This window comes from Schistocerca piceifrons, chromosome 11 (genome assembly GCF_021461385.2).
Source record: "Schistocerca piceifrons isolate TAMUIC-IGC-003096 chromosome 11, iqSchPice1.1, whole genome shotgun sequence".
Taxonomy (NCBI): Eukaryota; Metazoa; Arthropoda; class Insecta; order Orthoptera; family Acrididae; genus Schistocerca; species Schistocerca piceifrons.
This window is the reverse complement of record NC_060148.1, coordinates 143,029,606-143,044,552: the sequence shown is the minus strand read 5'-3', so window position 1 is coordinate 143,044,552 and position 14,947 is coordinate 143,029,606. Positions and strand designations below refer to the sequence as shown.

The following is a 14,947-nucleotide window of genomic DNA, read 5'->3' as shown; positions in this document are numbered from 1 at the left end:
TGAACAGTCTAATGAGTACACACTATGGTTTGAGAGTGAATGGGAGAAAGACGAAGGTAATGAGAAGTAGTAGAAATGAGAACAGCGAGAAACTTAACATCAGGATTGATGGTCACGAAGTCAATGAAGTTAAGGAATTCTGCTACCTAGGCAGTAAAATAACCAATGACGGACGGAGCAAGGAGCACATCAAAAGCAGACTCGCTATGGCAAAAAAGGAATTTCTGGCCAAGAGAAGTCTACTAATATCAAATACCGGGCTTAATTTGAGGAAGAAATTTCTGAGGATGTACGTCTGGAGTACAGCATTGTATGGTAGTGAAACATGGACTGTGGGAAAACTGGAAGAGAAGAGAATCGAAGCATTTGAGATGTGGTGCTATAGACGAATGTCGAAAATTAGGTGGACTGATAAGGTAAGGAATGAGGAGGTTCTACGCAAAATCGGAGAGGAAAGGAATATGTGGAAAACACTGATAAGAAGAAGGGACAGGATGATAGGACATCTGCTAAGACATGAGGGAATGACTTCCATGGTACTAGAGGGAGCTGTAGAGGGCAAAAACTGTAGAGGAAGATAGAGATTGGAATACGTCAAGCAAATAATTGAGGACGTAGGTTGCAAGTGCTACTCTGAGATGAAGAGGTTAGCACAGGAAAGGAATTCGTGGCGGGCCGCATCAAACCAGTCAGTAGACTGATGGGGGGGGGGGGGGGAAACCGCGAACAAGTGAAAAAAATTTCCCGGATTTTTCCCGGGTCTCCCGGTGAAAAATACATTTTCTCCCGGGTGAAAATACACTTTTTCCGTGTTACGTGACAGCATACTTTCCCTCTGAACTGTAAAACTTATCCTTTGAATGGATATGGTTTTATATAGCAGCGTAGTATTTCTCGACACTTTAGAGAACGAAACTCAGGGGAAAAACACATTTTGGAAAGATCTTTGATGTGCAGCAACATGTACGCTTTCGCGTTACGAAAGTATAAATTCGAATTCCACCAACAGGAAAAGTTAATGGTTTAAATTAATGTACATAGTGTTGCTACAAGAAAAGCAAAGCTTTCGCATATAATATTAGTCTCTAAGATTAATAAGCAACAAGAGAGGCTAAGCTTTCACATATAATGTTGATCTGTTTAGCGCATGTTACACTTTAAGATACATCACACAAATATGCCAGTAAATTTTTTAATACCGACATACATCTTTGATCTTCTGGGCTCGAAATTCTTCTAAATGGCTCGTCATCCAAGAGTTGATTTTTAAAGGAGAGAGAACGCTCCGAGATTTAAGAAATTCATCATAAACTCGATCACATAGTTCATAGGAAATTTACTTTGAAAATAACGATTTTCGAACAACAATTCGCAATATTTTCCCGCGACCTGTCATAAATAGATTCATTTCGGCAGTCGCCAGAGAGCGCCAGATAAGAGGCGTCACCGCACTGGCGCAGCTAGTAGGAAGCCCGTATGTTCGTACGTGTAAAATATTAGGAGATCTTCCATTATGTCATAAAAGAAACAAAACATAAGAGGATACTCCAAGAGCGTCGGAATTTCGTGAACCATACTAAAATGCATAGTTCACCTTACAGTGCACATTCGAATGCCAAGATTCCCAATGACGTAGGCCTCGAACTGATATGAAGCTTTTCAATGTGATTTTCGAGGCGCAAATTTTCTTGGAGTACAGGTACTGTATTATCTCATGTTTGGATCTTTATTATGGCATAATGCCATATGTGCTAGAAGATGAAAACGTACACTTGAAATGCAGCGAACAGTTGAAACTAGCCAACTGTGTGGAATTAAATACTTCGTTTCAAATAAATTGACTGCCGTCAAAAATTTAAACAAGTTCATTTTGTAGCACACATCTTTCTTAAGAGTCTGATACATAAAACATATATCTTCGACGAAATTTACGACACGGTATTGGTCTTAAGTGCGCAGTGCAGTGCCACGCCTCTTCAAACAATATTCTTATACGGCACGTCACTGCATTTCGCTGTGGAACTCAAACATAGATATTTTGTAATGGATGGCATCAAAATATTTCAGGACAGTGGAAATTAAACACACAGGGGCTTCAACTGGCCCTGTCTAGTGTAGCGATCTGGCCAAAAGTTTTCTGTCAAAATTTCACTTTCTTGGATACACCGAGAAGATAATACGTAATCTTTCTTACCTGTTATTCCTGTTAGTCGTTTATTTCCACTCTGGTAGTCTGAATCTATGGATTTCGCTAGTAATTATAACAACGCTGAACATTCGCAAACCAAATCAACCACATAAACAAGCAGCAGTTGGCATTCACCGGTTCGGCTTTTATTCCGCTCAGCTCTTATAGCCCCGTCCTGTTTTGTCTGCAGGAAAGTTTGTTTCTAGATGTGATGAGGATTCCTCTGGCAGAGACATCACGAACACTATGCACGCATTCAACTTATAATTCATTCAGAAATCAACTTAGAATGTGTTCAAAAATCAGCAGAGGTGCGTTTCAAAATCATACGAATAATCGATAGACCGACGTGCGCTGGATGCTAGGTGCTTTGTGAAACAAGCTTTTTTTCCACAAGAATATGAATTTGCCCCCTCCCCCGAAATTGCCGCCCGGTTAGATACCCCGGTTTGCCCTCCTCCTCTCCCCCCCCCCCACACACACACTAGATCCGGGCCTGCTGCGCACGGGTGAATCTGGCAGCTCGGGCAGCGCCAGTAAAATTTTTGCGGGTACCACGTGGCTGGTTGCTGCTTACACAGCCAACAGCCACATTTCTGTAGCCAGAAGCGGGAGAAGGTACTACTCATACGCCACTCAACTGCGCGCGTGCCCGAGCCCGCTCGTAACTGATTGAGGCTAATGTAAACACGTAGGCCTCGATGTAAACAGTTGTGACGTCACGCTCATCGGAGGCAATTTGTTGTTATGAAGCATTGCATAGTCTTCCAAAAGCCTTTGACACATTTTGCTGTTGGAAGACGCTTGTTCGAGCACTGTGTTATTTTATATGGCGCATTTCCTTCGCAATTTAAGTTTTATTTTCTTTTTTTCTCTCGTTCATGTTTTAATGCTGCAGTATTATTCTGCAGTAGTGGGATACAGTAATATCCTTTGTTAGAGTATCGGTTCTTACCAGTCAAAATTACAAAATCTTAACTGAAAACCAAAACAATGAAAAATTCCCGGAATTCTAAAAAATTCCCGGTTTTCTCCCGGATGAAAAAATTCCCGGGTATTTCCCGGATCATATACACCCTGAATTAGTGTAATCTGACCTTCATGATCCTTACACGAGAGAGATGCAGACGGTCGTGTGTGTTCCTTGATGTCTCACTGAAGTTGGTTCTTTAACATGTTTTCACATCCACCACTAACAACTATGGCTCTGTCTTCATTTATGTAAATCTTTTAGCTTTAAGAGTGCAGTGCCATGTGTTAATACACAGTGTACATAAAGTCCGAGAACAATTTCAATTATTTATTGCGCAAGAACTAAACATTGAACAGATGTCATACACATTGCATTTTGAAGAGAAACTCTGAAAGTTAGTTTTTTTTTTTTTTTTGCAAACATTCGATATGCGAACCACGAGTTACCCGGCAGACGTCAATACGGTAATCGAATTCGTGCCATACCCGTCCCGCCACGGCGTCGTCGACTGTGGCAGTCGCTTCCCGTCGTCACTGAGCTTCTGCACCAGCTCCAATTTGAATGGTTCCACAGACAGCTTCCATCACAGGACTTTCCACATTGTCACTGGGGCCATTTCGAGTTCACGGGAGGTACGACACGCCGATTTCCTTGGACTCCTTACGAATGTCTCTCGTACACGCCGCACATTCACTTTACTCACACTGGGACATCCGCTTCTCTTTGCCGGGCAACGAATTTGTTGTGCCAGTGGTAAATGGCCTTCCTTGTCGGTGGCTTCTTACCGTACTCGGTTCTAAACATACGTCGAGCAGCTGTAGCACACTTGTTTTTATCGAAGTCAGACACACAGAAAGCTCGCTCCGCACCTGAACTCGCCATGTTGGCGACTAGCGCTAATTGGCAAATTATCAAACTACACTGTGGCGGTATACATGAAAAAAACTTTCAGGTTTTCTCTTCACAATGGCATACAGTAAAACCCCGTATTAAATGACGCGCGTTTAAGGAATATTTTCGCTGGTCCCGGCGATAGCGCCATAAAAACAATGTTCCTGAAATTCGGTTTTAACGAATCGCGCTTTCTTTTAAATCCCGCTTTTAAGGAATAAGTGTGTTACAATTCGCAAATTAAAATATGGTCTGCAGCTGCACTAATTGTTTTCAGACAATAAATCGTAACGTTAGGCTTTGATCATTTGCATTCTCAAAATCGATGTCCGTGTTAGCGTTGGGATATTGGTCTCGTATCAATAGTTGTGAAGTTATCGAGATTGGAGAATGTTAAACTGATCATTTGTAAACACAATTCTTCCGCACTACCGCGCTCCAGCTATAAAGTCAAAGCATTAAGTATATACTGTAGTTGTGCAATCTACTTACGTGTAATATGGCCAGCAAAAAAAGAAAACTGACGATACAGCGGAAACACAATTATTCGGGATTTTGAAGAGAATCGCAATACCTGTATGAAATTATGCGACGTTGCAAATTAGTACGATTTGGCGCCATCATCTTTGTGTGGAATAATAAAAAATAAGGAGTCTTTATTAAATTTAAAAGCACACGGTTCATGTTCATCAAAAAGGAAGAATATTCGTGAGTCGTCTTTCAAAGCCGTGGAAACTGCTCTTTTAGACTGGCTTCAGGGAATAAGAGTTCCCATAGGTGGGAATCTGTTGCGTGAGAAGGCGCCAGAAATTGCACTGAGGATGGGATATGAGAACTTCAGTGCATCTAACGGCTGGCTAGATAGTTTTAAAAAACGTCACTATCTCTCAACCCAAATTGTAAGTGGAGAAAGTGCATCTGTGGACAATGAAAGTGTGGAGCATGTTCACTATTTTTGTATGCAGCAAAAGGTGAGTTTGTGATTATGGAGGAGTTATATGGCTTAAATAGCCTAGTTCCAATTTTGATTTTGGAACACTTATTTGGTGCATTTTGACCTAAACCCTTATTTAAGGAAAACCCTATTTAAAGGAAGAAATTTTTTGGTCCCCTGAGATTCGTTAAAAAGAGGTTTTACTGTATGTATGATATCTTTACAATGTTTGGTTCTTGTGCAATAAATAATTGAAAGTGTTCCCAGACTTTATGTACACCTTGTACAGTTCATCATCACTAGACATACTGCAGCAGACAAGCCAGACAAATTAAGAGTGTAACATTTCTGACTTTACAGCCATCATATTCAGCTACAAGAAGTTCTCTTTAGAGCAGCTGAGAAGGCTACAGTGGGTAGATGGCATAATACAGTATGAGGGACCAGCAACAGATGGTTTGTTCGGTATGTGTATAGTGACAAAGACCACATAAATTGTGGTCCTTTACTGTGACTGGCAGTTGCATTCTAAATCAGTGCACCAAAATGATAAACTTCTGTGATAAATATTACAAAACCATAACAGTGAAGTAACCTGCTTTTCTATAGCATCTGTCAATAGCAGGATATCATTTAATTATTTCATAAGTGTTAATTACCAGCTGAACAATAAACAGTTACTTCAGACAAAGTACTTTGGTGATATTCGGATGGCACCTAATTTGGGTGGTGGGCGAAGTGGTTCAGCTGTCAGATCAGAGCTCAACTGTCAGTCTCTAAGGACAGACATGTTATCTGCTACGATCAGTATTGGTTAAGAACTTAATTAGCAAACTCTTGTTTTGGAACATGTAACTGAGAACTAGTTTAAATAATCACTATCAAACACACAGTTCATTATTTTGCTTATTCTCTGTAAAAGTATGGAGAATGGAAATTATTTGTGAGTTATAAAGTGGACTATAATTGTGCAGTTTCTTGTATTCTGCTAATAAAAAGTGAGTGGCATACCGTTTAAACAAATCAATTCACAATTTAATTATTTATGCACAACCAGTTCCTCGCTGACAGTTTGTTACAGCCTCAAGATAATGGACTCATGACCTACGTGCTGTTTTCTGTGAGCGGATAACAACTATAGAAGACTGCAGGTTGGTGAACATTATTCAGAACTTAACAATATAACGAAAAGGATAGTTGCCGATTCAGCGACTCAGCATCTCCACTATATGGTGAGCAGCAAGTATCCGTTTCTTTATACTGTTACATTCCATCCTGAATTTTCCATTGTTTTATTCAGAACTTATGCAGTTCACTAAGGACTGTGGAAGCAAATAGACACCTCATGCGTACTGCAGTCTTAGTACAAATGAAGTCAGTGACATGTCATCTGTGGTAACACAGGGGAGGTATCGAGGAAGGAAATTTTCAAGGGCAGAGATTTATCTCACACACACACACACACACACACACACACACACACACACACACACATAAATCCCTCTGGCTATATCTCCCTCTCTTTCACTTGCCATAAGAGAAAGAAAAATGCAGACAGTGTGAGTAAACCACGAGAAATGCTTCCCACCACTGTGGACAAAGACCCAGCTGTCACTCAAAAGTTGGACCAGTTTTGTACGACAACAAAGCACAGACCTCTCGATATCTGTAACCTCAACTGGTGCTCCCTTCTGCTGCCAACTTTAGAAATATTTACAAAGAAGTAGCTGGAAGCTCCAGAGGAAGAATTCAATAAATCTAAACCTAAGGGACATATATGTGTGGGGAAACATTCTGAAGAATGTTCATATTTCAGTAAGCTGCAGTCTGCTACAACTTTTTACCCGTAATATGGCTGCTACAGACACTCCAACTGTGATAACAATGTACTTCTGTTGTATTTACCTGAATCTTGTCTTTCTTACAGACTAATCTCATGACAAAACAGCATCCAACACAGGTTTCTGAGCTTTGTTTGGAGAAAAAGCAACATTCTACTGGCAAAACAAGCTGGTATTGCCCTTACTGCAATGTACCTCTCTGCGTATCAGAACGGTTCAGATTTTTCCATGCAAAAGTTGGCCACATGTGAGATTGCTTGGGAGCTCTCCCCACACTTTTTTTTAAGGAAATATGATTAAAATTTCTGTTATTATTGTAAAATTTGCAATTTATCACATAACTAAAATAGATATGAAAAATAAACCTAGAAACTTGGTACCTTTCAGTGTGAATTACCTTATGAGATATATCGAGTACAACTGTGTCAGTAACATTTTAAATAAAACCATAAATGATTGGTTCTCAGGGCTTGAAGTTTTTCTAAGTGGGCGGACCTCAAAATGTTAACAACAAACAATATTTCAAACTTGTTGCAAATATAACAAGAAACATGTTTGCCTGAACAACATATTAAGTTGGCACATAAGATTGTAGCATTCTTCTGTAAGTTTAATAAACACAACAGGTACACATATTAGACTCTTTGGCCACCAATAATATATTCTTCTTAACTACTTACAATGGTCTGCTGGGGTAACTTTTCCATTCACATCGAGTGACGTTTTGAGCTCATTTTCGTCCAGAAAGGAAGTTCCTTGAAAGTAATTCGACAGAAAAGGTGAAAATCTAAGGGTACAAGATCAGGTAATTAAGGTTGGTGCAGAATGACTTCCCAACCCAATTCCTGTATAGCGTTTTTGTCAACCTAGCAGAATATGGGCAGGTGTTATTGTGGAGTAGCATCACTTCAAGCAATCTTCCTGGCCACTGTTTGTAATGGTTACACTTCAGGGAAGGATTCGTAGTACACACCGTTGCCATTCCACCAGATGCAGAACCTTATCTTTTGTGGATGCATACAGATATCTGCACAGGGAGTTGCCGCTTTATTTGGGCTCGACCAGTCTCGACTTTTCCTTATGTTAACATAAAAACACCATTTTATATAGGCACCATTTCTCACCACCGGTATCAATACAGAATTGAAATGGTCAGTGTTGTTCACGACTCAATTGATGGTAAGCAAACAGAGATATACGAGGGCAGTTCAATAAGTAACGCAACACATTTTTTTTCTCGGCCAATTTTGGTTGAAAAAACCGGAAATTTCTTGTGGAATATTTTCAAACATTCCCGCTTCGTTTCGTATAGTTTCATTGACTTCCGACAGGTGGCAGCGCTGTACGGAGCTGTTAAAATGGCATCTGTAACGGATGTGCGTTGCAAACAACGGGCAGTGGTCGAGTTTCTTTTGGCGGAAAACCAGGGCATCTCAGATATTCATAGGCGCTTGCAGAATGTCTACGGTGATCTGGCAGTGGACAAAAGCACGGTGAGTCGTTGGGCAAAGCGTGTGTCATCATCGCCGCAAGGTCAAGCAAGACTGACTGATCTCCCGCGTGCGGGCCGGCCGTGCACAGCTGTGACTCTTGCAATGGCGGAGCGTGCGAACACACTCGTTCGAGATGATCGACGGATCACCATCAAACAACTCAGTGCTCAACTTGACATCTCTGTTGGTAGTGCTGTCACAATTGTTCACCTGTTGGGATATTCAAAGGTTTGTTCCCGCTGGGTCCCTCGTTGTCTAACCGAACACCATAAAGAGCAAAGGAGAACCATCTGTGCGGAATTGCTTGCTCGTCATGTGGCTGAGGGTGACAATTTCTTGTCAAAGATTGTTACAGGCGATGAAACATGGGTTCATCACTTCGAACCTGAAACAAAACGGCAATCAATGGAGTGGCGCCACACCCACTCCCCTACCAAGAAAAAGTTTAAAGCCATACCCTCAGCCGGTAAAGTCATGGTTACAGTCTTCTGGGACGCTGAAGGTGTTATTCTGTTCGATGTCCTTCCCCATGGTCAAACGATCAACTCTGAAGTGTATTGTGCTACTCTTCAGAAATTGAAGAAACGACTTCAGCGTGTTCGTAGGCACAAAAATCTGAACGAGCTTCTCCTTCTTCATGACAACGCAAGACCTCACACAAGTCTTCGCACCCGAGAGGACCTCACAAAACTTCAGTGGACTGTTCTTCCTTATGCTCCCTACAGCCCCGATCTCGCACCGTCGGATTTCCATATGTTTGGCCCAATGAAGGACGCAATCCGTGGGAGGCACTACGCGGATGATGAAGAAGTTATTGATGCAGTACGACGTTGGCTCCGACATCGACCAGTGGAATGCTACCGTGCAGGCATACAGGCCCTCATTTCGGGGTGGCGTAAGGCCGTAGCATTGAATGGAGATTACGTTGAAAAATAGTGTTTTGTAGCTAAAAGATTGGGGAATAACCTGGTGTATTTCAATGCTGAATAAAACAACCCCTGTTTCAGAAAAAAAATCTGTTGCATTACTTATTGAGCTGCCCTCGTACATATGGCCACCTGCTAATTTTTTTGATTTCTGCTCAGAACCTTCCCCATTGCACCCAAGTGTCGCACGGTGGTGGAATGTTCACAGTTCATCAACTTTGCCAGGTCTCGAGTACAATGATGTGGATCATTGTGGATTAATGCGTTTAAATGGTATTAGTCAAACTTGGTTGAATGCGGAAAGTCACTAATGTCAAAACAGTCCTCCTAAAAATCATAAAACCATTTTCTTTCTGTACTCTGTCCTATGACATTACCTCCGTACACGGCGCAAGTGTTTCTGGCTGCCTCTGCTGCCGTCACCTCTCTACTGACCTCAAACAGGAGACTGTGTTTGAAACATTCCGATTTCTCCACTTGGCACTCCATTTTCTAGTGTCCACAGCTCCACTCACTACTTCTGAATGACAAAATGTAAACTCAGATAGCAACAGTGAACTAAAAATAAAAAATGACAATTGATAAATAAACCCACAGCAACAGGAAAACCAACATGCAAAACACTACGAACTTTTGCACCGACCTAATATTTCCAGTAGCAGCACGAATGCGGCTTTATAAAATCAGTATTAGCAGCAGAAATGTCTTAAACGCAAAACACCTGTCCCTGTACATCAGTAAAAGCACACCACACACACTCTATTCTACTTTACGTACGTCCTTTGCTTCCTCTTGGCAAGCCACAGCCTCTCGCGGTAGCGGAGCAGGAACTTGCGCACCGCCTGGCCGCGGTGCACGTGGATGTAGTGAGTCTCCTGCCAGCGCCGGTTCATGAACCACGGGATGGGGTACTCCCTCTTGCGGTAGAAGAAATGCAGCCCTGTTGAAAAGTACCTGTATCATTTGGTGCTTTCTCTGACTACAGGCAAGCTCCTAGTTCACAACTACTACATCTCTACATATATAAATTGAAGTCACTTGCTCACATCTGTCTGTATATACATGCTAATCTCAGGATGTATACGTATACGGGGGGAGTGGGAAGGGGGGGGGGGAGGAATCCTGGATTTTTCCTAGTTAAAAATACATTTTTTTTAGTGAAAATATACTCTACCCCCCCCCCCCCCCCCCCCAGTGAAGGAAAATTTTTCCTGTCTTAAGTGATGCTATACTTTTCCTCAGAGCTGTAAAACTTTTCAATCCCTTGAATAGTGAAGGTTTTGTACACCAGCATAGAATTTCCCAGCACTTTAGGAAACAAAACAACAAACAACAATGCACTCTGGAGAGATATTTGATGCACGGCAACATTTACACTACATATTTTTGTATTAGAAAAGGATACACACAAATGTCACGAAATACAGCTCGGTAGTTTCTGAAGGACTTAAATCGAGATTGCGCTAAGTTTTTGTCAGCCCCTCATATCTCACACCACATGATATCGCCAGTGAATGACAGCAGATATTCGGCACGTGAGACACCTGATGTAGTCAGCCAATGGCAACATCACTGTTTAGCGTGAACATACAAACAGGAAAAGTTAATGGTTTAAATTAACACACTTACAGTAGAGGTACGAGAAAAGCTATGCTTTCACATATAATATTCATTGTCAAATATTTTTTTGCTGTTTTTCAAAGATGTGGTTAGGCAGGATCCTAACAGCACAGCTTAAGTTGTAGCAGCTGAATATTTCTGACAAGCTTGATTATGAATGTCACTGCTGTGCACTGAACATTTCACGGGTTACCTGGCTGAATACATGTTCCATCAAGCACTTTCACTTTTCCACAGAAAAGCCAATTATGTGTGAAGTTGCTAAAGAACTCACTTCGTTCTCTTTTTCGAGGATAATTATACTTTTTGCCATCATTATACTGCACAATTTGTAATCTATGAACAAATTAAATAAATAGGAAAAACCAACATCAAATTTCATCTTTTTTCTTTAACGTGCATTACTCTTTAAGATATATCAAACACAAATGTGTCAGTAAAATTTTATATAATGGCATAAATGGCTTGTCTTCTGTCTCAAAATTTTTCTAAGTGGCTGGTCCTCAGTGTTAAATTTTGAATGAGAGTGCAATGCCACGTGGTTTAAGAAATTCAGCGTACATTCTCCACAAGCGACATATTTCATCCTTCATAAAAGGAAATTTATTTTTAAAGTACCTCTCCTCAAACAACCGTTCGCAATATTTTCTCGGGACTTGTTAGAAATGGATACAGTTGTGATGTGATGCTTATCGAAAGCAGTTTGTTGTTATGAAGTATTGCATAGTTTTTGTCCAAAAGCCCTTGACACATTTTGCTGTCTGCAGGCGTTTGTGTGCACACTGTGTTTTGTGGTTGTAAAGAGCACATTTTCCTTGTAACTGAAGTTTTATTTGGTGTTATTCTCTTCTTTATATTTTATCAGTTCTTGTAAGCCAAAATTACAAGAATTTAACTGCATACTAAAACAATGAAAAATTCTAAAAACATTCCCTGGCTTTTCCTGGGTGAAAAATTCCTGCGTTTTTCCTGGGGTGTATACACACTGTGCATGGATTTTCATCCTGTTTTCACTAATAGATACACTGTTTCACAAGGAAATTTTTTTATATAATTTATAAGTATTTCACACCATTTATCTGAATTATGATGAGTTAAAAGTTAAGTTTTGAAAACGATGCCACTGCCACTTAGCAAACAGCCACCATAACTCCAGAGATTAGCAGTTCCTTGAAAATGCAGCAAGGGGGATCTAATTACATCTGGTGTGGTCGTCTTGCAGCAGTGCGTGTAGCTACAAACCAAACGGTTGTGGGATCCAATCCAAGCTGGCTCGCTTTTTTCATTGTGAGTTTTAACATAGTAGTCACACCACAACAATGCAGAAATCTGCATTTCAAAATTGTCAGGTGTGAATTGAGACTTACAATCTGAAATAATCAATCTGCAAAGTAAAAAGAACATGCAAATCCAAAATATGTGGTGTTTTATTCTTAATGCTTGAAGTAAAACTTTTTCTGAAAAAGTACTTCAGCAACTGCATTTTATTTCAGCAGTACAGCAGATGAATCAACTTTCAGCTGTCTGCCATCTTTGAAGCAAACCTAGAAGCGACACGATTCTTCGCGTGGCATGGCGAAGAAATCTGCCCTAAAGAGTCCAAGAGAAAGAATTACAGCAATGAGTCTCAACAATGCAGGACGTGTCTACTAAGCTTCACAACAGGAGTGCTTTAACATGTAGATCATGCATTTTTCATTTTTCTTTGCCAACTCTCTCTGTCCCCTCCCGCCCACTCTCTCTCTCTCTCTCTCTCTCTCTCTCTCTCTCTCTCACACACACACACACACACACACACACACACACACAAATTACATTTGTTTCATCACGACGTGCTCCCACAACATGTCACTCTAAATGCCAGTTCAATATGTTACATGTAATATTCCTGCTTCCAGACAACTTCCTATGTGCACGGCTTACATTGCATTAGTTGTACGAAAATGATGACATACAGTTACTTAACACTGTTCTCCAAAATTTATTCATAACTCTACACAGTGGCCATCAATAAAAATATGCTATGCCACGGAAGTCATCTGGCCAAAGATCTGTGCTGTGCAAAGACAACTTCAGCATAAGTCAAATGCTGTCATCTCCATAACTGAAATATTGTCCAAGCTTAAAGGTAGTCATACACTTGGAGAACAGGTTTGGCTTACCAGCAATAATCAAAGTTTTAATAACCATGACACACAAATAATAACTATGCAATTACATCTTTTTTTTGCTATTGGAAGGTATGTGACTCCAGTCCTGGTAAACTTTGAAATCCTTGTGCCACAGTACTATAGCATTCTGCTATAAAAGCTAAAAGAAAAGGGACGAGCCAAAACATTACGATCACTGCCCACTGCGTGGTTGAATACCTCCTGGTGGTTTTGCAGGCACACGACACAGTAGGGAAAGAATATAAGTGCAAGACAGGCAAATGGGCAGTCATTACAGTGGAGATGCAAGCCACAAATGCGGAAATCCACCGATATAAACGGTTTTGGCAAAAGGCCCACTGTTGTGGGGCTGTGGCTGGAAATGAGAACCTCTGAAACAAGCAAAGCTGGTCGCCTGTCTGTGTACTACTGTCGTGAAGACGGACGGAAATTGGCTGAAGGACAGTGAAATATGCCGTACGGTAGTGGACGGCCCCGTTTCGTCACAAAACGTAGTGGTCGGAGGATCCCCCATTCTGTAATCCGGGATAGGTAGCAATCTATGGTAGATTTGATCACAGAGTACAATACAATGCTAGTTTCAGAGCCCACCCTTTAAAGGCCACTGTCAAACACGGAGTTCCACATCAAACGATTTCTACGTGTACCTGTGTCGACCCAATGACACTGTCAGTTACGATTATAGTGGGCACAGCACCACTGAGTTTTCACCGCAGATTGATAGAAACGTGTCACCTTCCAAACGAATCACTTTTCTCGTTACACCAGGTCGACGGTCGGGGTCTTACACGCCGTCATCCGGGCGAATACGTGCAAGAAACGCACACCACACCACAGAAGTACGCCAGTGAGGGCAGAATTACGCTACGGAGTACACCGAGTTGTGCTCCCGTGGGATCTGTGACAGTAATCGAAGGAATCGTGACAGCAGTGAATCGTGTGAACATTACTGGGGACACCTGCACGACTTTGTGCTCGAAGTCTCCCCCTACGGCGATGACATCTTCCGACAGGATAAATGTGCGTCGCGAGGTCGTAATCGTACTACAGTGGTTCGGGGGGCACTGTAGTGAACTCGCATCGACGTCCCGGTCAGCGAATGTGCCCGATCTCTATCCACTACGACACATATCGATCACCAGCTGACCGCCTGTGGTTTGCAGTAATTATTGACCTGTGTGGGACATCTGGTGCCACATACTTCTGGAATCCTGTCGAGGACCTGTGGAATCCGCATCAAGCAGAATCACTGCTGTATTGTGATTGCATAGTGGACCGACACACTATTAAACAGACAGTCATCATGTTTTTGTTCATCAGTGTAGTTCTTATTACAATGGTGCATATCCAGTACATGCTCCTGGGGACTGGACCCCAGTTTTTCAGACAGGCCCTTCTAGTGCTCATAAGCGTATCTTTTGAATTGAAACATATATTCATTACACGATGGGTCTACAATAGTGCTGCATCCACGACTGTCCTTAATACTTTACTCCCCCCCAACCAGTAGTCTTGTCAAGGAGTTTGAGACTCCTTTATGTACTGTGTGTAAACTTCATCGCAGATGGTACTGTAACAATACGAGTCGAGATAGATGTAACCGAACTCTAATAGCGTATTTGCCTCTATTGGTTACGGTAGAGAGATCAATTTTTTGGTCCTGTCTGTATATTTATATATAATATTGCACGAATAAAGGCTGGGCGAGTGTAAAGCTATCGTCAAAAACGCATGCCATGTGATTTGTTACGATTTGGTCGGTCATAATAATAATAATATGCTTTTGAATACAATTAAAATATAACGGCGATACCTGCTTAGTGTTATTGGAAATAATATGTAGTAAATTAATGAGTAAGGTAGCCGATCCTATAAGAAGAGGTAAAATTGGGCACATTGAGGTGTTTTGC

The 14,947-nt window shown here is 41.3% G+C and overlaps 1 protein-coding gene across 1 annotated transcript in view; it reads right to left on the bottom strand.

Moving 5' to 3' along the window:
* LOC124720301 (39S ribosomal protein L47, mitochondrial) overlaps positions 1 to 14,947 on the bottom strand; it is a 65,534-nt gene that overhangs the window by 12,764 nt on the left and 37,823 nt on the right. Inside the window, exon 5 of the mRNA XM_047245610.1 lies at positions 10,024 to 10,186. Coding sequence (XP_047101566.1) covers positions 10,024 to 10,186 — 163 coding nt within the window. The remainder of the gene's footprint in view (positions 1 to 10,023; positions 10,187 to 14,947) is intronic.